General features: G+C 49.3%; 1 protein-coding gene across 1 annotated transcript; it reads left to right on the top strand.

The window, feature by feature from the left end:
* The first annotated feature begins 188 nt into the window (after nt 1-188).
* On the top strand, nt 189-20679 carry Msx (homeobox protein Msx). Its single transcript, XM_069118081.1, has 3 exons — nt 189-3384; nt 13593-13789; nt 18436-20679. Exons 1-3 carry the CDS (start codon nt 2355-2357, stop codon nt 18679-18681), a joined length of 1473 nt encoding a protein of 490 aa, XP_068974182.1. The 5' UTR covers nt 189-2354; the 3' UTR covers nt 18682-20679.
* Nucleotides 20680-22258: the final 1579 nt, after the last annotated feature.

The following is a 22258-nucleotide window of genomic DNA, read 5'->3' as shown; positions in this document are numbered from 1 at the left end:
GGCAACCTGCCGATCGGATTAGTTTAATCCTAAAATATTGTCTCGCCGGTATACAACAACATCGCGAAGATTCCGCGAAATGCGAAAGTCAACCGCGTGTCCGGGCATTTGCCGGCCTTATGCCCCTTTGACGAGGATTCACTCGTTACGGGAGGCAATTAATTTTGCGTTCCGTGGCGTCATTACGATGGTCTTTGATGCGAGCTTTCGGTGGGGATTTTCGGCCCTTCGATAACGAAGTTGCAAAGTCGCTCGTTGTACCGGCACGATATCAATGGCGAAGCTTCGATCTGACGAGAATAAAAACCCAGAAGCTAACCCGGAGGATCTTATCTCGTTATCCTGCGCGTTTAACGCGCACCCTCGTGGACCGCTGCTGTACTCGGTCCGTCATTTCCCGTCTTCAACGGCCAGTCAGTTGGGAATCCACAACAAGCGCGTCAAAAACCTGCCAATCAAACTTCCAATTTCCATCAATCACCGACCGTTCGATACCGTCGTCTATCGTAGCCCGGTACAACGCGAGCCACCCCTGCCTCGTACGTACACCCTCCTACGTGCGAGTCCAGAGATCGCGAAATTTCCGCAGAAAAAATGATCCTGCCCGTTGCAGCGGCTCGACCAAGGTATCCCGACAACGTGATTATCTCGTCAAGCAGCCGCGTAGCCACGACGACGCGACGACGCGACGAGGGAGACGAGGAGGAAACGTGCGCGCGCGTACACGCGTGCTCACGCACAGGTACCGACACAGACGCACGCGGGGATTGCCAATCAATTCGCGCATCGCGCCCGGGAATTAGACAATTAGGAGTCGTCACGTTCCCCGAGCAGTCGCCTCATCATCCCGGACCCCGCGTCGTTCCGCTTCAGCCCCTTCGAGCCGACCTTCCCCCACGTTCGTCCACTCGCTCGTTTTCATCCCCACGCGCGACGACGCGGATCAAGCGCCACCACGTTCTCGATCCAAGCAACGCCATCTGCCAGACGATGGGAACGCGAGGGGCCAACTCGATTTCCCCGATGCCGAAGCGGGAGAAGAACTCGAAGGCGACGTTGAAACTGGTGTTGGATTGGCCGAGTCGCGCGGTACAAACACGCCCACCGAACAGGGGTCCGGGTTAGGGCTGTGGTGTGACTGGAGTGGTTCGCATTGGCCGAGGATAGGACACGGTACCGGTTGCACGGGTTCCGCGGGGGCGGCGCGCCACGGCGGCAAGCACCGCGACGCCGGCCGCCACCGAGAAGAGAGAGGACGTCTCGGCAGGCCGCAGCCGCAGCCGAACTGGTAATCAGTGTCGTTTCCGCGCCAGCACTGGCCACCACGCGGCAGATTACGCAGATTACGCTCTGCACACCCCCCGCGCGTAGCCGACCGTTGTGACACCGGATTGTGAGAGTGCGACGGGGACGATACGCGGATCCTAGCACCGGCTACGAGCTTCGGTTACCTGGGAAATTGCATCGTCTGTTGCAGTCGATGCTTGGACGGAATCGTTCGACGGAACTCCGACAACGAGAGATACGAAGTTGAGAAGTGCGCCTGGTTCTTGGCTCTTGCGATTCGACGTCGTTTCGCAAGTGCATTCGCGCGAGAGACTGTGAGCGTCGGAAACACAGATCGATGATATGTATTGACGCGTCGCTCGTTCGTCGAACCGATACCGAAAAGTGGATCGAAGGAAGAACCGTAAGAGTCGGTAACGACAATGTCGTTGGCTGCTTGAGCAGAAAGACCGGGAGAAATCGAATCGTCATGCCGGTCTCGTAAAGAAACTGTTGTGACTTTAATGGGGGGATCCGCTCGCGCCGGCTCGGTCGGTCCACGACGATGCGGCGGGTTCTGAGAATAACGGGCTTGGGAGTCGTTCGTCGAATGCCAGCCCGTGAACATTGCCGACGATGCTGCTCGGTATCGAACTAATTGCGAGTCGATAAACTGCTACGATGACAGTTGTCCCTTGCACGTCGCACTGACGTTCGGCAGTTGGCGTCGATAAGCGTGCAGAAGCGAGGAAAACGGAGAACGATGACCGCGACGTCGTAGGTCGGTGGACGATACTCGTGCCGGTAGAAGACGAACGGTTTCCAAGGATAAAGCGGTGGCGAGTAGCTGCTAGTGGCGTCGTCGAGATAGCCGAGTGAAAATTACGATGTGCGTCGAGTGATCGATGGCGAGGTCTTGCAGAGACATTTAGGAAGCTCGTGCTTCGACCGAGGATAGGCGCTACGACGAAATTCATAGCCTGGTAACTTGTCGAGAATCCCGAGAGGGAAACGTCGCGATCAACAACCTGATCCCACGATCCTCGTTCTCGAGCGGTACGAAAAGGAAGGAAAAAAGGGTAATCGGCATGAGTAACAGCGAGGGCGTGGTGACGGGCCAAGGAACCGGAAACGATCGCCTCTGCGAGGACGTCGATATGGCAACTTCGACGTCCGCGTCGTCCAACTTGAAGCCACGAAGCGGCAAGATCAGCTTCAGCGTGGACTCCCTGCTGAGCGACATGAAGAAGACCGGCGTCAGCGGTGGCGCGTTCGCTCGACGAGAGAGCGACGATCGGATGGATACTGAGAAAAACGTGGACGTGGAGGCGAGGTATCGCGAGTTGCTTCTCGAACAGCAGAGACTTCAGAGTAGAGAGTTACTAGCGAGGTTGAGTCCACACGGGCTGGCGTTCGCCAATCACCATCATCATCATCATCATCCGTCGAGCAGACTGGATCAGGATCATCCGTCGGCTGGTCGGCAGGAGATTCTCACCGTGAAGGATTTCTCGAGAACGGCCAGTCACGACAAGTCTTCGTCGCCGATTAGAATAGACCAGGAGGTTCAGAGGGATCGGGACGATCGGCGATTGTCCGCCAGTTCGCCGGCCAACAGGATCGCCGAATCTATGATTCAGAGGGAACGCGGCCAGGAGGAGGACGAGAGGATGGACAGGATCGCTGGTCCGCGATCCGTGTCGCCGGTCAGTAGACGAGAGATCATGGACGATAGAAGCGACTCCGAGGCGAATCGTTCGCTGGAGGGCGACAGGACCACCGATCATTTGGATCTGGAGGATCAAGAGATCAGAAGCGTGGGACAGTCGGAGGATTTAAACGTGATGGACTCGGACTGCGAGCTGGACAGAGAGCTGGACAACAATCAAGAGAAGGAGGAGAAGTCGAGTCCGGTAGTGCCTCAACCGATTCATCCGGGAGTTCAGAGGCCGTCTCAAGGACCGCCTTACCTCGCCGGTGCACCCGGTGCACCCGGCTGGAATCCTGCGGGATTTCCGCATTCTCTCGCGGGCTTCGCGTGGCTACCCCCACCTCCGCACCCGCACAATCCTCACGGACATCTTTACACGCCTCACGGAGGGCCAACTAGTCCGAACGGTAAGTACCTTTCTTTCTTCTGTCCGACCTTCGACCCGCTCCGTGTTTCCATCCGTGCGTTTCCGTAAGGACGGTGCCACTTGCCGGTCCGCAACAGAATCGCCGGATCGAACGGCGCGATCGACGAAGCGATCGAGGTTTCGTTCGAAACGAAAGACGCGAGAGCGAGCAGCGAGGCTCGTGATTTAAAAGGCAGGCCCAAGAGGCAGCGTGTTCGAGTCCGCCAGGGAGACGGAAGCCGCTTATTATAAAATAAACGATGGAACCTGCTATCGCGCGTCCCACATCTCGCGTCGCGCTCGAGTCGACCGTAATTGCGCGCACAATTTTACAGCCGAATTGATCCCTTCGTACAGATTATTCGCAATAAAAGAGTCCCTTAAGAGCGCGTTTAATCGTCGGTTGTAAAAACGAGACGCGTATAATCCACCATGGTATCGCCTTATCGAAACAGAGCCCGCGCGCGTCCATCCTACTCGAAGAAACTCGCTTCCTCTCGCTACTTGCTAACACGATCTTGCCGTTACGATCTCGGTTCCTCGACCAACCTGTACCATCGCGTTAGAAATACACGGGCGAATCTCGGAAATAACAAAGCCCGCCTCCTAAATGGTATAAACGGAAGAAAATGGGAAACCGGTTGGCGTGAAACCGCTTGAAATTCAGGCGAACCGTAGAAAGGAGCATCGATTCGCGGCTGGCGCGCGCGCGCAGCCCATTATTCTCCGGCATCAAAGCCACATCGCGCGGTTCGCCGGTGGAATATTAGCCGAGGGCCGGGTACACGCTACTTATCAAGCCGATTTACGGGTACGGCGTAACTAACTTGCCTCCGTAAATCGTTATCCTCGTTTCTTTTTCGCCTATCGGCGGTGGGTTGCGAGCCGCGCGGCAGTCCCAGGTTACAATGTTGATGATTAGGAAGGAGTACGCCGGGTGCCGGTGGCACAGGCCACGACACTCGTAACACGCAGCCCCATAACGCTCGATATTAGCGTTGCCGGTCACGCGAGAACCCGGTTATTATCGGAATTACGTGCTAAAGCGTTCGCCACTGGTCCGCTTCTCCGGCTACGGCTACGTAATTCAACTCTGCAACTCGGAAGTTGTTAGGCTAGAAAAGCCTTTCCACCTCGAGAGGAGACCACGCTGTTCTACCGAGTTCTCTCGCGAATTTATAGTAAGTTTTTCCTCGGGTTGGTTCTACGTGGCTGTAAGACGCGACAGGAATTTCGCATTTTGGCAACGATACATACGCGTTGAAAGGTCGCGTCGTCGATATTCGCGAACGAAAATAAATGATATCGCAGACTCTGAGATCGGGTATCGCGAGATTGTTAGATTCGACGGAAAAATGATTTACTAACGAGCAGACGACGCGGTCACGGCAAACACGATGATTGGACGTAACGAATCTTCTACGTCTGGTTTTCGTATCGCGATATGCGACGCAATATGGACAATGCGGAGACGCGTTTTTCTAAATTGCATTCTTTATCTTCGCGCCAAAGATCTAACGACAATGGATTCCAGTTTCTCGACTTTGTCGCGTTAATGTCGCTCGAACAATGACGATGATTAACAATTCGCGATTCTTTGATACCGACTACCCAGGCTGTTATACGCACCTTCCATCCTTCGTTTCCTGCTTGAGCGTTCGTTTTCATCCTGACGCGGATGAGAAACGAGAATCGTTGTTTACGAAGCGAAACGAAATATGTATTTGAATGTTGGCGGATAGCAGCGCGTCGATGTATCCAGGGAAAACTGTTAATCGCGTCGGTATCGGTGACGTCTAGTGTCGCAACGATTTCCACGAAACGATTTGCTCGAAGAAAAAATCGGTCCTCGACGTTAGAGGATTATGGCGATCGAGTAAATCACCGATTGACTGGAATTACTTTTGTTTCCTGTCGAGCCAGGGCGTGGAATACGTCAACCACGCGAAATAATCGGTCAATTAAACTAGCTGGCTACCCGTTTCGATCCATGAATCGTTCTACTCGCGGAAACGTGCCGTGGCAATGCCTTCGCTCCTGATTCTGACATCCACGTCGATTCTTACACGTAATTGACAATTTCACCTCGTCGATGACAGCTTTGTGTCAACTGCTTTAAAGTCTGGTAATTCTGCCTAGCTCCAATTAAAATTTTTACCCTGCCAAATTAACTTCGTTCAGAGAATTCGGGATCAAAGTCTTACACGTTCTCCTCTTCTTTACGCTAAAAGGTATTTACTCTCGTTCGATGTCTCGACCTCTGATTAAAACTATTGCCATCTCCCCCCAATAAACGTTCATTTAAAAAATCTTCCACGAACCTATAAAATAAAATATATAAATAAAAAGGATATATGTACTACACTGTCATTGGTTGTCCCTTTATCCGAATCTCGACGGTCTATGCAAAAATCGAGAAATGATGCAAAACGGGGACTCGAGGGAAACGGAGTTCCGTAGTTTTCGCCAACGAAATTACAAACGGTACGGTAGTGGGAAACACGCGTCGTTTCGCGAGAAAGAAATCTCGAAGGCCGTTAAAGGCTGGTAGAAAAATCTCGAGGAAGGAACGCGAACGCGTACGTGTGGAAGAGAAGTACTTCTCTCGGGTAGTGTCGTTAGCACCGTGTAGCCCAACGCTGAAGACAGGGGATGGACACAGGGAGGTGTACTCGGTAGTTCTCGAGCTCCGAGAAGCATGATAGAGTCATACATAACGTCGGCCATCCATAATGCATTCAAGTCGGTCTAAAAACTGCCCTTGTTAGGTTCGCCCTGGCACACCCAGCTTCCTGACCAACCTCGTCCACTCGCGCTTTTTGCGAATAATAACGACAAACCGCTCGCCTCTGTCTCCCCTTTCTCTACGCTCTTCTCCTTCTCTATATCGGTCACGATATTTCCTCCGTCTCCTTTTCTCCCTTCTATCGCCCTCTGCGAGATCTTTTTCGTTCGCTTTGCAGCGCGAGACCAATTACCCGCGTCTCTCGACCGAGCTCCGGCCAAGTTGATCCGTTTCGAATTTCCTCGACGCTGATTAACGCAGTCTTTCCCGTTCCTCCGCTGTCTCGGTGGATGGCCACTGATTAGACAGCATCTCTTCGAGGTGAACGAGTTTTTCGAACGCGTACGACGCTAGTCGTGGGTGACGACGGTTCGACGTGGAATTTCCAGGGTGTTCTGGGACGATCCACAGAAGCCAGACATTAGGATGCTTTTGGTAGTTAGCTTCCTTTAGCAGATGGCTGTTCTACGCCGAGATTCGTTCGTTACCATTTCTCCTTCGGTTTTTTAGCGGACGTTGCAATCTTGCGAGTGGAACGGCGGTTAGATGGATCGGCGGCTAGTTGATGAAGCGAGAGGCGTGCGAGGTGTATGAATATTATCTCGCGAACGTTCAACGTTGCCGTTGCACCATCTGTTAAAACGTCGTTGCGAACTCGCGAGCGACTGCGTACGTTCGTAGCTTTCGCGGGGTATCGCGGGGTATCGAATCTTTCGTTGGTCGGGCAAATTGCTACTGGTAAAGCGAACTCGTTCTCGGCTAAATTCGTCGGTGGTCATCGTCGAACGATAGAAACGCGAATGCCGTTGCGTGCCGGCGAAATATTCAGCGGAGAAAAACGCATTGCCGACAGCTGTGAATGGAGTGCCTTCGTTGCCACGCAAAAACATAGCCAGACCGCGAGGAGTCGTGTTGCAAATTCTAATTGCCCTGCTTTCACCTAGCTTCGGCCGTTTTTGCTTTTCCGATACTACTTGCGGAGTGACGTGCGAAACTTCGACCATAACCTTCGAAATCTCTGTTTCTATAAAAATTCAACTTTCGAACTCTATTCTCGATGGCGTTAATCGCGATCGGTTCGTAGAAACGTCGTAGAATCGTACGAAGGATGGCAGGCGTCAACGAAAAGTTAGACGATGGAAAGCTCATCAGAGAGTTAGGGTGGTTATCAGAAAGGCAGGGGTATTGAGGGGGCAGGGTGTGTGCGATACTAGCCTCGTCCAGCCGATAGATAATCCGTAGGCCTGTCACTGGGCGGTGGCGTTTCGAAAATTATGAATACGGACGTCATTTATAACGCTCGAACGCCACCGTCGGCCTGTACGCATTTATCTGCTGGCCTCCGTGTCCAGGAATGAATTAACGACGCTCGTCCCCGATGATGTTCCACAAAATATTTCGAACAATTCATCATTCCTGCCCGAGCGTAATTACCGTCCACGTAGCGTTTCGTCGGGGAAACGAGCACCGCCGACGGTCTGCCGCGGTTTTTCCGGAAGCCGGCCCAAGAAAATCCACCCCTTGGCGCGTTAATTGCCGTGAAACGAGCCCTTTCTTCTCGTTTATTGGTAATCAACCACCGACATTCTTCCGAAGCGTATCGATATCTTTGCGTATTCTTCGCAGCGGTTCAGGTTTTTCAACGGGGCGTTTCTAAGAATCGAAGAGACGCAGCGATAACGAGACGCAGATGCGATACGAAGAGGAGAGGGAAGAACGTAACGAGCCACGTTTCTCGTTTTTTACGGCACAGCAATTTCGAAACTCGGTACGTCGCGTCGTCGATCGATCCCGCGTTAGTTGGCGCAATTGCCTTTTTGTTCGACGTTGCGCTTGAACGTGCGTTTTCTCGTCCTCTTCAAAATTATTAATCCGCTTCTTTGGTTAATTACCAAAGCTTTGACTTCTACGAAATTTTATCGACCTCTCGGTTGTTCTTGAAAACGCCACGTCTCTGTGACTAACAAGTTGTTTTCGTTTTCAATCGCTTAATACTAAAATTGTTCTGCTTGATAATAATGCGACGCTAGAGTGCACGAACGCTAGGAAAAACACACTTATCGTGCTCTTTCTCCGTGATTCTCATATTCGAGGCTATCGAAGATGACAGAGAAACGAATTACAGCGTGGAATCGGACGCTAATGAATCACATTCATTTGCAACGTTTTGTACAATTCGGCGGCTGTTGGATACGTTGAGTTAGACACCGCCGATGGTAGATAAGTAACTCCGCCGGACACGCCGAGGTAGGATAAATGGTGCACACCTGTTCGAAGAATTTTTATGGAAGCTGCTTTCAGATTCATGGAGAATTTGAGAGAGACGGTGGTTCGCTATTCGATAACGCGACGAATTAGCATTTCGCCGGCTTCTCATGGGATTACTGTGTATCTACGTTCACCGCATAGCCAAATAAACTAAATAAACCGCATACAGACATCCGTCGACCTTGTATCTCGATAAAAAAACGAACGAAAGACGTTGAACTTTAGGTCGAACGTCCAAATCTATCCGTCGACCAAGAATTTGTACAACTATCGTTTGTTCCGATCATTGCGAAATTTTTCTTTTATAAAACAAAAAAAAGAAAAAAAAAACAATAGAACCTATTTTAGAGAATTCATCGCTGAAACTGGGCAATTTTTGACAGAGAGAATCTTACTCGATAGAACGAGAAGAACACGTTACCGTGTAATTTTTCCTTAAACGTCGCTATATATAGTTTTTCCCCTCAACGACGTAACAACTATCGTTTCTAAAATTCGTTAGAACTGCTGCCGCTGCTAACCAACGTACCGAACACGCAACGCCAACGGAAGTATCGTTCTCTTTATTCTCCGACTCGATCGATATTCCATTCATGCCGATTTTTATCGCTAATTATGCGGCGCAGCAAACGAACGATCCGCATGCACGGAGATCGTTATTAACGCGTTTAATTAGCGCAGTTGGAGCGCGTGGCTGGGTCTAGCGCAGCGCGGTTCGCGCGCGATTTCTCGGTGAAACGATACGAGAATATTCGACAACGAACGACAACGAGCGGACGAAACAATGCGATCGTACGCGCCTGACGCATCTAGCCTCGTTAGTCCCTACGTAGCATGTGGTAATTAACGAGAATTAATTGGCTAGCAAGAAGAACATATCGATCTGTTGCGCGACTGGAATCGCCGATTCACGGAGACGCGTGCTTGCCGCTCGAAGCATTTCTCTTCCGATTGTGCTGCGTTTCATCGCGCGTCGATCGATGTCTCGTTAATTTCGAATCTCCGGCAGATTAAATAATTAAGTTTTCGTTAGGTCTCCGTGTCTTATTCGATAAGGGAATCGAAGCAACGATTATCTGTTATCTTGTCGTCTTTTTCGCGGAAAACAACGTGGACGTTATTGGACTTTTAGTGAATTATACGAAATTATACGCAGGTACCTGTATCGTGTTCGTTCGTTACAGCTAACGCAAGTAACGCGACTAACGTTTCTATGATATTTCTCAATACTTGTTACAACCTGATATTTAGGTGAAAAATTAACGTCAAAGTGTTCAACGTAGAGTTTGCTGGAGGATAGAGATGTCGCAAAAAGCGATATTGCCATAACACGGAAACTGGTAGAAGATTGAACGATAAAAGAAAATTATATAGGAAGAACGACGCACGCTTGCTATCCCAGCGGCTTATGATCCGCAATTAATCGTAGAAAGCGGGCAAATTAGTAATCAGGTGCAACTTATTGCAGCAAGCAGAGAAGGAGTAAAAGTTTAATTGGTCGGTCGGAGTTGGTGGTTCGTCTTATTTGCGAAAGAGTCGGAAACTTTGTCGCGCTGCTGGCCGAGAGTCGACGAATATCTGGATTCTCCGCGGAGAACGTTCGCGCGTATACGCTGCCACGTATCGATCATAAATTATGCGAACATTTAATTAGCAGAAATTAATTGTCGTTCATAAGAAACATATTGAACGAGGGGCCGGTGATTAGTAAGAGACGTAACTGGCCGCGATACGCGAATTGTTAGCGCGATATCGCGAGCGTCGACAGAGAGCAAAAGACGAAACCCGTTTCGTTCTGCGTTTCATCAGCGACTATTTTACCCGGCAAAGAATTTATTGCCGCCGCGATGGAGCAACTTCATTGGGAATTCATTACTCTTTCCCTCGCGAGTAGATAATGCGTTAGATGTACGGAGAAGAAGCTCGCGATACAAATGATTCGCGATAAATCTCGATAATTAATAACGAACGTTTTACGCGACTCCGTGACACGGAGTTATCGGTGAAAAAGGTAAGAAAGCGTGGATATTTTAAGGGCAACTTTCTCGTGTCGTGTTCTAAAATGTCGTAAACCGTTAAATATCGAATACAGTAGGTACATACGTTCGAGCAACCGTTAATTACGATCACTCGATTTTACTCGATCTTTACGTCGGCCACGACTAATTGCTTTCTTCCATCGCAATTCCAATTACGAGGCACAAAAAGCGAAGCGAAGCGATCGCAGTCGCTCGTCTTATCGGAACTGGGATTTACGCTATCGTTGGTCGATTAACATCGTTCGTACATCGAAGTCGTTTCCCGGACGAGGAGAGCTTTTCACGCGCTATAGATTTCTAATTGGCTTTTTCTGCCGCGGAAACAGCCACGCGAATATTCGAATCTATGCTCGAAGCTTCTTTTCGCCAAAGGTATTCCTTTCAAATATCCTGGATCGTTTCTTCGAGTAACGCCGTCGCGAACGCCTCTCAGCGGCCGAGTGTCGCAAGCAGCCGATGCAATCGCCCATTGAAACTTCCGTGTGCCACGTGGTGCCGAGAGACAATGCCAAGCCAAACTCGCGCACAAACGCGAGAACACGAAAGGAAAGAGTGGAAAAGTTCCGCCAGACTGGCCAGGGACAGGCGCAGGTGCTTTGTCCACGCGCTCCGCGGAAAGTCAGGCCGCAAGATATATTTCCTCGGAGATCCTAGCGAGCGTTTAATTAGCAGAAATTAATTAGCCTCTAAGAGGAACATATTGATCGGTTATGTGAGCGGACTAGCCAAGCAGGCTGGTCGATAGCGGTGAAACGGGCAACGCCAACCAGAATGGAAGACGTAATACCGATGTCGCGACAGATCCGCTGGACAATGCCGCCAGCCCGTTCCCCGCTTTTTGTCCCTGGCCGATCGTTAATTAGCGCGTGGAATTCGCCGTTGCCCCGCTGCTTGCCACGAAATCGTCATCCTTTCGACCCGGTCCTCGACCGAACAGTGGCTTTTTGTCACTGAGGCCGACCAACGAAATCGTCCACACGTCACAGTACTCTACCGATTCACCTTACCGATGCTATACCGATAGTTGTACCTACCGATCGACGACGGACGATCGCTAACGACGCTTCCTTTCTTCGAACCGTTAACGATAATCGAGCGTACCGGTGAAGCGACGCGGCGAATTGTGCGTCCCCTTAATGTCGCCTTGTCCATGGTGAAAATTGCATCGTAAAAATGAATCGACGGACGAGGTAACGGTAGAACGGTAGTTTTTACAGAGTGGCTGGAGCTTTCAGGTAAACGAGTAGTAATTAGTTTCTTTGCCGTAGAACCGGCGGACGTTATAGACGTTCGATCGCAACGGGTATGCCTACGTTGAAACGTACAAGGATGCTCGAAGCTCGCGAGTTCGTTTAAAATACCACGAACGACGAGACAGTCGTCCTCTGGCGGAGAAAGAATCCGTAGCAAAACGAGAGCAGACCGAAGGAAGGATCGGCTAATGACACGCGTACGAGTTAATCATCGAACGACAGCAGGACGCGAGGATAATCGCCGCGTTGAACGAAACGCGAGCGTAACGGGCAAACGATTTATTTTTTTTTCCTCTTTACGATTCAATTTTATCGATCGTTGGCAACCGATCGGTGGGGAACCGTTGGCCTCGGCGGTCGAACGTGCCCGGATTCGCTTCTGTAAATCGGGGATTAAACGACGAACGGCCGACGCTGGTCGCGGAGAAACGCGCGTGCGCACGCACGATCGACGACCGGGTAATTTATGTGAACGCGATCGTTAACGCGAAACGAGGCTGGATTTTCGCGCTGCCATCTCGATCGTTTCTGTCTCTTTGTCTTTTTCTTTCCCGCGAGTTTCTTGCAGTCGATGAAAGTCCAGTTGGCGTTCTGTACTTGGTTCGTGTCGAACCTGAGGTGAATTTGTCGAACACTCGCGTACGCCGATTTCCCCGACGACATCCAAAAGAGGATGATCTTGCCATTTCGTACGAGCGTCGATACTTCGAAGCCAAGGACCGAACTTAAGGTGCTGGAATAATGAAATCGCGTAAAACCGTTCTCGACGAGCCGAACTGAAATCGGTAAAGGAAGGAAACCGGTAAAAGTTTAGCGCGTTTTCGTTGAAAGGGTCGCGCGCGCACGCGCTAATTAACGGCCGCCGGTGAACGTTATCGGTGGCTCGCGGATAATTATTATGCAACGCGTACACGGGAATAACGCGACGATAATTTCGTACCATCCGAACAAATCTGCGCAGACATGATTAATATTACGAACTTTGTAACGCTATCGGATATTCGAGGGCGTCTCTCTCGTTTCTATCGCGTTCGATGACATAATAAACGATAAACATATATATATATATATATATATATATATATATATACACATATAGCATGGACGATCTTGCTTTCGCTGCTTCGATCCACCGACATAATGCATTTTTAATCGATCGAGAGCCGCCCGAAGGAAGAGACAGACGGAAGAAACGCGTGTTCGCGTTGGTTGTGTATAAATAGCAGTCTAGTAAGTAAGCGTAAATATCCGTAAATGCATTAATCATTAACGAGTGGCACGGAGAAAGATGATGAAAATAATGGTATAATTGCAACTTCCCTTCTCTCTTCTTTCCATCGTGTCTCCCCGTGCGTCGGTAACCACGATATCGAACGTTAATTTATCAGCCTCGATAGTACGACAATAATTACCTCGACTATCGCATCACCAAAAAATACTCTACGGTTCCGCGCCGTCGATATCTTAATTCGCTTCCCCGATGTGAGCGTTCGTGTTAATTATTCCGCGTGTAGACATATTCTCTCGTGTAGCGATCGAGCGAGCGCTGCGCTATTGCGGTCGTGGACATCGCCAGTTTATAACGTTGCCTCTTAAACCGCCGTGTTTCGCTACCTTTGCTTCGGCAGATTACGTAATTAGTCTACCTACCTCGAACGTTAATTAATTCTTTGGTTCTTCGCGCAAGTATCTTTGAAAAGGTTCGATACTCTCTTCGACGACGCCCTATACCACAGATCTTGTAAAAGATCCTCGACTTCCCTCGAATAAATCTCTAATTCGCCAGAGTGGACGTTGCTGGGAGAACCAGTCCCCATCCAATCGTGTTTTGTCACTGATCGGCAGTTTTTCGGATCTGTTGCAGGCGACCTGAGGCTGCCAGGACCGGGGCCAGGGCCGGTCAGGTGCACCCTGAGGAAGCACAAGCCAAATCGCAAGCCGAGGACACCGTTCACCACGCAGCAGCTGCTCTCCCTGGAGAAAAAATTTCGCGAAAAGCAGTACCTAACCATCGCCGAACGAGCGGAATTCTCGTCGTCCCTTCACCTCACGGAAACGCAGGTGACACTCGTCGAAAGAGTTTGCCATTAAGCTTCTAACCGCCGCGAACAATTAGCCATTAGAGGAGAAGCGTTTTGCGCGCGGCTTTGCAAACGCGTGTAGACGCGTCGGACGTAAAGAAATCCTGTGCGTTTAGTTGGTATACTCCGTAGAGTATCGCTCGAAGAAATTACGTACTTCGGCGGAGATAATCAAACGATCGTAAATTTGTACGTCCTCGTTGAGTGGTCGAAAGTAAATAACGGATGCTCAAGTACCAATATGGAAATTGACTATTAGGTTTTGAAAATGTGTATAGTAAAACACGGTTTGACTAAACGTGTCTGGGGAGAAGACGAAGATTTACCGGCTATCTCCTCTTATTAGTTCCGACGATACGAGATAATGCACGGAAAACCGATGTTGAGCACGTCTCTGCATTTTGTCCCTTTATGACACACGCGCAATCTACGAAACACCGCTCGAACGAACGATCGTCGATATAGAGATACACGTGCAACTCTATACAAAGACGGTTCGCAAGTTCGAATAACAAAAGCTCGGCCGAAGATGAGCGTTAATTTGTTCGTACGAACGAGCTGCGAGTAAACGGGAGTTACACTGCGAAGAGATTTAATCGATCGTTCAGCCAGATATTAGATACTTGGAAATATCGTAGCCTGAAATACGTAGAACTCGAGCTTGTAAGAGGCTAAGAAGCTATTCTCGGAAACGCGTAAATAGAGAAAGTCGCAAAAAAGAGTGGCTCGCACGCAACAAGAGGCTCGTTTCGTTCGAAAGCCCGTCCCGTGAACTTACGATTCGTCCGTCCTTTAAGTACATTTGTTCGTCTCCCTGTAGTTTCTCGAGATGCTATTTTATTTCCCTCTCTTACGGCCGGTTCGTTCGTTCTTCTTTGTTTCGTAATTGCCCGGCCAGGTCGCGATCGAAACGAGCAAATTCTTGTCTGGTTCTCGCGCATCAGATACATCACATCGAGGCGGGTAATTACACACCCTTCTACGGAGTCGGCTGGCAATTAACATGATTGACGTTAATTAAATTGAACGTAATGAAATGATATTATACGTAATTTTTGTATCAGGCGAAATGATCGGTGCTCATTTGGCGCGCAACGAACAGAAGACGCTTTTAAATGTCGCCGGTAACGGATCGACCGGCCCGAATTGTTTTCACCATTTCTTCGTTCTATGCATCGTCGTACGTACGCGCGATACCGTGGCGAATCAAAGTACATACACGAATTCGTTTCGGTTTTTTCGAGTTTCCGTGAGTTTTTGCGACACCCGATCGCTCGCATCAGGCGCAATTTCTTTCAAACTTTACGTCGACCAAGTTTCAAAATGTTTTATATAACGCGCGCAACATATTCGTAAAAAGCGTTTCTAGGAGTGTTAGGATACTTTCACGAACAACTGTACATTGTAGGCGATATAATTGCGATACTAAGAAGGACTTACCATGTACACGCGTAACTATACCACGGCTTGACCGGATCTATAAATTCACCTGCTTGTAGAGACTCGTAAAGTTGATACGCTGGTTCATTTGCTATGTGCACCTTGTAAAATTGCTTAGGAATAACGAAAACTCGGCTGGAACATTGAAAAGTGTTTTTATCGATACGCTGGGATAGAGAGAGAGAGAGAGAGAGAGAGAGCACGGTGATTAGCTGTCTGACCCTAACGTTCTGCTTCTACTACTAATTTGTACTAAACGCGGTCAACTGTTTCCTCCGCTGATGATAACGAAATACACGCTCTGCCAGGATATTAATTAACCACGGTACTAAGCCGCTAATCATCGCCGGTGTAAGTATGTTTGAAATAGATCGTGTCTCGCGAGACAGAAATTTGTCAGGCGAATCGTAATCTCGCGGCCGACCGACTCGATTCGTTTAACGGTCGTTTGAATAGCGATGGAAGAAAAATCCGTAATAAAATTAACCAGCCGCGTTAACGCCAGCTAGACGTTCGTTGTCCCGCAACACGTGTAGTAGCCGGACCAAAAAGACGATCGCCATCGGGCTATTATCGTTCGCTCGGCTAGCGTGTTCGAATACACTTTGCGTATTCATTACGATGCATCGGACGAAACGAAGCCTCGTCCTGTTCGTTCGCTTAGATAAGCTACGATCGTTCCGTCGCCTCTTGTCTTCCTCGTCCTTCCGAAACAGTCTCCCCATCGCCACCCTGCCGGCACTCTCCTCTCGTTATTCAGCCGCGACGAAGAGGTATGTCCGCGATTTGGGTTGCGATATTCGCGCGGTTACAACGCAATAGCGCCGTTTTCTCCGTTCCTGTTCGAAGGATCGATCCTTCTCGAAGGAACGGTTTGCCGTTGCTGTTCGTGTCTTTGAAAAATGATCCGTTATGGATCGATTCGATCCAGTCGCCTACGTGTTACAGATAGAGGACAACGATCGAGATTTAACCTGTTCGGTTTGTTCGGCCGAAGGATCGACTTTAATCGTTCGTCACGGTGATCGAGGAAAGGGAGGATAATCGTAGGAACGGAATAGAAAACGCAGAGGCGGTGCTACTATTCCCGTGCCTGGAAAATTGAGCGCGCGAACCGCCGATGGTAAAGCGTCAGGCTAACCGTGAAAAACAGGAAGTCGTCGCTGAGGAGAAAAACCACGCGGAATATCGCAATATGTCTTTCCTCCTTCGGGGAACCAGTAACGATTTGATTGCACATTGTCACGCGATGCGAGATTTCTACTTTCTAAGCGACGAGAGTATCCTCCGCGAGGCCTGAGTTACGTACATACGCCTAACGTGTCCGACATCGTGGCTGATTTATTAAACAGTTACGCGATTTATATCGGTTTTTTTCTCTTTCTTTCTCGCATCTGCATTCTTATTTACCCTTAAACTCGGCAACATTATACCAGCTTTAGCGATCAGATTACGGCTCCTTGAACTCGTTACGCGTGCTCCAGGGTGTTTAATGCTAATTCCCCGGGGAGCTAACGTAGTCGGCGCGCATTACGCTCGATAAAAATAGTGGTAACGAGAATAATAACGACGATAATAGGAAGATCGTCGTTGTTACGCATGCAGCTACTAGGACATTAGCGTTCGGATGATGGATTAAGTCGCTGGACGAGACGTTCTTCCAACATCCTTGATACTTTAACAGTTAGGAATATTTCAACGATTCCAACGAATCTTTTCAATAATTTCCGCTTAATTCGAACAATCCATTGTTCGTCCGACCGTTTCATCGAAATCCTTCGATCTCGAACACGCGTCGTCTTTCTCCTTTTCTACCTATCGGATGCACCTAAACCCATTCTAATTACGAACCTTTTACCAGCACGTTTAGGCCAACGTATCGACGAAAATAACTCTGACTTGAACGAGTACGATTCTTTATATATCGCCGGTGCGATTAATAACATCGAGACAACCGTGCGTACGTTCTTTAACTAGTCGCTGACGCGACCAAAGAGAACGCAAAATTTTCCAGTGGACGATTCCCACAGGGAAATCACGATCGATTACTCGTACTTGCTACTAAAAACAGACGCTAAACGCCGGAGGACCGATGGTCGGACAGCGTGTCGCAATTCGATGATTCGCGACGCGGCTACAGCGGCGGCCGCATCTGTCCAAACAGAAAAATTGGCCGGCGACTGTGCAAACACAATTAACCGGCCGAGAGAAGGGTTTCGAGCCGCGAATTCGAGCCGCATATTTTTCCACGTAGCAAGTTTCCAACTACATCGACGAATTCCAACAGGCAGCTCCGTACGACCGGCTGCTTTCACCAATTTGAGCCGGCTAATTACGCGCTAAATAGCCGTTCATGCAGTACCGTGGTGCACCTATTTTCTCTACTCGACGTTCAGCTCGATCCCGTCGCGTCCCTTGTTAGACCGCTTACGTACCACACGCTTGATCGATAGCGTAATTATTTAATTACGCGGCCGCGCGTATCGACGCGCTCCTCTCGCCTGTGTCCGTCCACCGCGACCGTTTTCTACTTTAACCGCAAGTCGCGTCAAGCTTCCGTGGACCAGTCGTCTACGAGTACGGGGACGAGGTTCGACGAAAATCCGTCTTGGAAATTATAGATCGTCTAGCGGTAGACGTAAATTATAAATCGAAAATAAGTAGCGTCTTGGGTGTCGATTACAGTTACTGCCACGTACCGGATAATAGCTCGAGGTGATGCGGTGCTCGTTTCTGCGGTGACGATTCGTAGAACGAATTTTGAGAACCGAGCGCAGCGACGATCGATCGTTAAGAATTTTTACTTCGTGCGATTAGTACGTCGTTGTCCGTGCAACGAAATATTTCTCGACTAATCTTGATTTGTGGCTTTCGTTAGTGAATCGTGATCGATCTCCAAATCCGAAGAGAAGAAAACGGTCGTCTCGTAGAGAAATAACGCAAAGATCAAGAACGCTTTATTTGTACAAATTACGCAATTTAACGGACGTGTATATCGTTCGGCTCTGAGATCTCGCGAATGTCCGACTAGGCTACAAGAGGATATCGCGGAGCCAGTAGGAATCGACGAACGCATCGGTTTATTTTTTAACAAAGCCAACTTCTTCGCAACGATAGCGCGAAACAATCGGTTCTCGTGACCCTCGGTAACCAGATTTAACCCTTCACGAGTTTCCTCTGTTGCAGGTGAAAATTTGGTTCCAAAACAGGCGAGCGAAGGCGAAGCGCCTGCAGGAGGCGGAAATCGAGAAGCTGAGGCTTTCCGCGAGGCCCTTGTTGCACCCGAGTTTCGGCTCTGGCCTGATGTTCTCCGGAGTGGGGCCTCCTGGAACACCAGGAGTGCCTCCCTTCATCGCGGCGGCCATGGCTAGGCACACCCATGTCGCAGCCGCGGCAGCCATGTTCATGGGGCCCCCTGGACACAGACCTTAATAAGGCAGAGTCGAGCTGCGCGAACTCAAGTCGCTCGAATCCTGGCCAGTCTGCCTCGTCCAGACTGCTGAACGACAAGAAACGCGTTGCGAGATTCGATCGAGCTCGAACGACTCGCGGAATCGACTGGACCATAGCCTGGCGGCTCGTCGACTTCGTTTGGAAAGGAAAAAACGACAACTGCGAGATTCGTTGGAAGCGACCTGTGGAATCGCTGTGCGGATAAAGAGGTGGAAGAAACGAGGACCAGAGAGGAATCTGTGGTGGTTTGAAAGATGGTGATGGGTTTGGAGAATCGGTGTCAAAGTTTCGAGATTCGGGAAAGCAGAGAAATTATCTTTTCGAGGCGCGGTCGGTGTTCGAGTATGAAACGAAGGGGTGAGAAAATCGGGTGGAATAAATCGAGCAGGGGCTTCGAACGAGCAGGCTTTTCGAATTTGTGGTAATAAATAATCAGTGATTGGTGATTGCGAGCAAAATAGCGAAGGAAAGAGAGGAGAGAAGGTGGTTTTCGAAGGGTGGCGTCGCGAACGACGTACCGCGATAATTAAGCGGAAGCTGCACATTCCAAAAAACTTTACGGTCCATCGCCAGGAAGAGGAAAACAAACCGATAACCACCGGTCGGGTGAAAACGCGATCTTCAAACTCATCACCGTGTTGGAGAACCTCGGAGAAATCGGAGATTTCGCTTCCATCGGATCTGCGAAACCTATTCCAGTGACGATAAGTGAACGATCTGGTACGGACGCGAAGGAAATTGTACGCGAGGTCGGCGCGAGTTTATAACACGCGATACGAGAATGCCGGTGTTCGTTCGTCGTAGGAAGCGACGCGACGAAAGTGTTTTCAGCTTTGGTCGCGAAACGATAAATCGACGGTGACTTTTACTGCCGCGATCGTTCGCCAGAGTCAGGGAAAAGTCTTTGAAAACGTGGCACCGAACTCGCTGACTTTCGTTTCTCTTTTATTTTTCTACGTTCGCCGGTTTCTTCGCCTCGAAATGGCTTTATTCCGCGCGAAACAGACACCGATGAATTTACAACAAATACGACGACGAACGTGATCGAATGGTCGAGAGGCTGGTCCGTACGATCGTGACGCGACGGCATTTAGAAAGCATTTTCAAGGCGTTTGATCTCACAATGAAAAAAATCGTACGAAACCGATGTACATATTGTAAATAGACGTCTATCGAATCGCGTAAGTGTACGTATGTATATATAAATATTAATATATCGACGCATGTACAGGACGTTCGGCTTCCGATTTCGCGAAGAGAGAGAATGCGACGAAAACCGGAGGCGATCGACGAAAAGAGCAAAACGAGATGCGACTCTCGACGACGTTGTGATCGCGACTCCGCCGTTTCAATTAACCCGCTCCTTCGGCTCGTTTATCCCCCGGAGGGAAATTTACGGGTGAGATAATCGATTAGGTCGAAGAAAAAGAAGAAGAGAGAAATACGCTACGTAGCCGATGACTCCACTCTAGAACAGCTCAGCTAGAATTCCCGCTCGCAAATCGTTCTTTAACGATCGCATCGAACCGAGTCGAGAAGTTCGACAGGTCGGACGTCTCGTTCGTTTAATCGGTCTTTCATCGAGGTACGCACACAGAGATTCGAAATTTTACAGACACGACACGCGATCTTCAATAGTGTCCGCCGAACGCAGCAACCGGTGTGACGTAACAAATAAATTCTCTTTTTTCTAAAAGGTACGTAGAAATCCGCGCGTTTTCCCAGCCAAATTCTTCGCTAGATTCGGTAAATGCGTTCGTTAAAATGCGATATTTTTTCCGTTTCGCGCGTCCAAAGGACGAGGAAAAGCGTAAATTTCGATGGCATCCGCGATCGATTCGAGATCGACGAATGTATCGCGAGCATACTGCGAACGCGACGAGGTCACGGATGTACCTAAGCGCTCTGTATAAATGTAACATGATAATTTATCCATGGAAGTATACCATAGCGAAATAAAAATGATTTCAGTATTTACGCCGACTTGTTATCGATTACTCTTGCGTTTATCCAACCGTAATAAATCTTCGAAGGTTGTCGCGTTATTTCGCGGATCGATCGAGGAGTGACTCGTGAAATCGAAACGAAACGCCAGATCCTTAAGTAATCTCCGTGGCTTTCAGGATACGCGACCAAGAGCAAAAGGTAAGTGGAGGAGAGAGTCATCGAACCTGGATCGATCGTCATTACGTACGATTGAACGGGAGAAAATAAAAGAGTAAAAAGAAAAGAATAATCCGTAGAAGTGAGAGAGAGAGAGAGAGAGAGAGGGAGAGGATCGTGGCAACGACCTCGTCTCTTAGTCGAGCGTGATCCTTCGTTGAAAGAAGTATTATGTATATCTTATGGAACGGAGGGAACGAAAGACGAGGGGAAAAAATAAAAATGAGAGAAACGAGGAGAAAAGAGAAATGAAAGAAAAAAAAAAGGGGGGGCTCCGTCGGGCGCAACGAAATGTATCGCAAAGTCATCGGTGAGGAGAGCGACGGTCTCGTATATGGCAAGTAGTCGAGGCAACGGTATAGGGCGGCCGAAAGTGTCCGCCAGATAATTAGAAATATGTTAATCCGGCGTAGCCGCTAATTGGTTTTTGACTAAATTTTTAATTAAGTCTTAAGCCCGGGCGGCGCGCTGATTTATCGCGCGGATCCTCCGGCTAATTATAAAATATACGTATACGTACGAGAGACCCACGCACACGTGACGCCGCCGCGTATCTACGCGGACCCCAGCCCCTGTGTATGCACCTGTCTCGAATAATCTGTCCATGAGCATCGTCGACCACCTTCCATTTCTCTTCGATACGGATATCGACCGTCCAATTAGAATCGATTTCTCCCGTCGTTCGCTTCTTTATCGAAATATTCGATATCGTTAAAAATCCTGTACCATCTACGAACTTACTTTCTCGAGTAAGAAGATGTTCAGCAGGAAATTAACGCGTCGTAAGATAAAACGAAGCGGTGTTCGTATCCATAAAGAATGGGGAATTTGGAAAAGACAGAGGCAAGCGATCGTGGCGATTCGAACGGAAATACGACGTTTCGGTTACGAGTCGACGCCAATGCGTGCGTTCGCGTCTACTTACGGGTCCACGTTGCCTATCTGCAAGAACGGGGTAGAGTCAGCGGAGCCACCTTCTCGGACTAAAACGAGAAGGCCGGCGGATCCGTTCCACTGGCACGTCCGATCAAAGAAGTTCGCCGCCTTCTTTGAATCCCTCGGCCGCTCGTAACTGTCGTCCTTTCGTTCGAGACCAGTAGCCTAATTGTTTCTAGCGGAGCCGCTGATATACGGGTTATTAGAAACGGTCAAATCGCCGGAAGTTGTCGCTGTTTTACGACCCGAGTCTTGGTCCAACCTTTACGTGTCTCGCGCTCTCGTTTCTACGCGGCTCCCTCGGAAAAGTACAAGACCGACAAAAAGACCGAACGCAAATTCGTGGTATTTTAATTGCTGGCAACGTCGATCGGAATCGCGCGACGCGAAACTGCGAGTAAACGATCGGCGAATCGCGGAGACACGCATCGCCAGAGACGGAGTATTCGTCAGTAGC

The sequence above is a fragment of the Bombus flavifrons genome, chromosome 8, assembly GCF_040668555.2.
Source record: "Bombus flavifrons isolate JBK064 chromosome 8, iyBomFlav1_principal, whole genome shotgun sequence".
In the NCBI taxonomy this organism is placed as follows: Eukaryota; Metazoa; Arthropoda; class Insecta; order Hymenoptera; family Apidae; genus Bombus; species Bombus flavifrons.
This window is presented reverse-complemented; position numbering and strand designations above follow the sequence as displayed.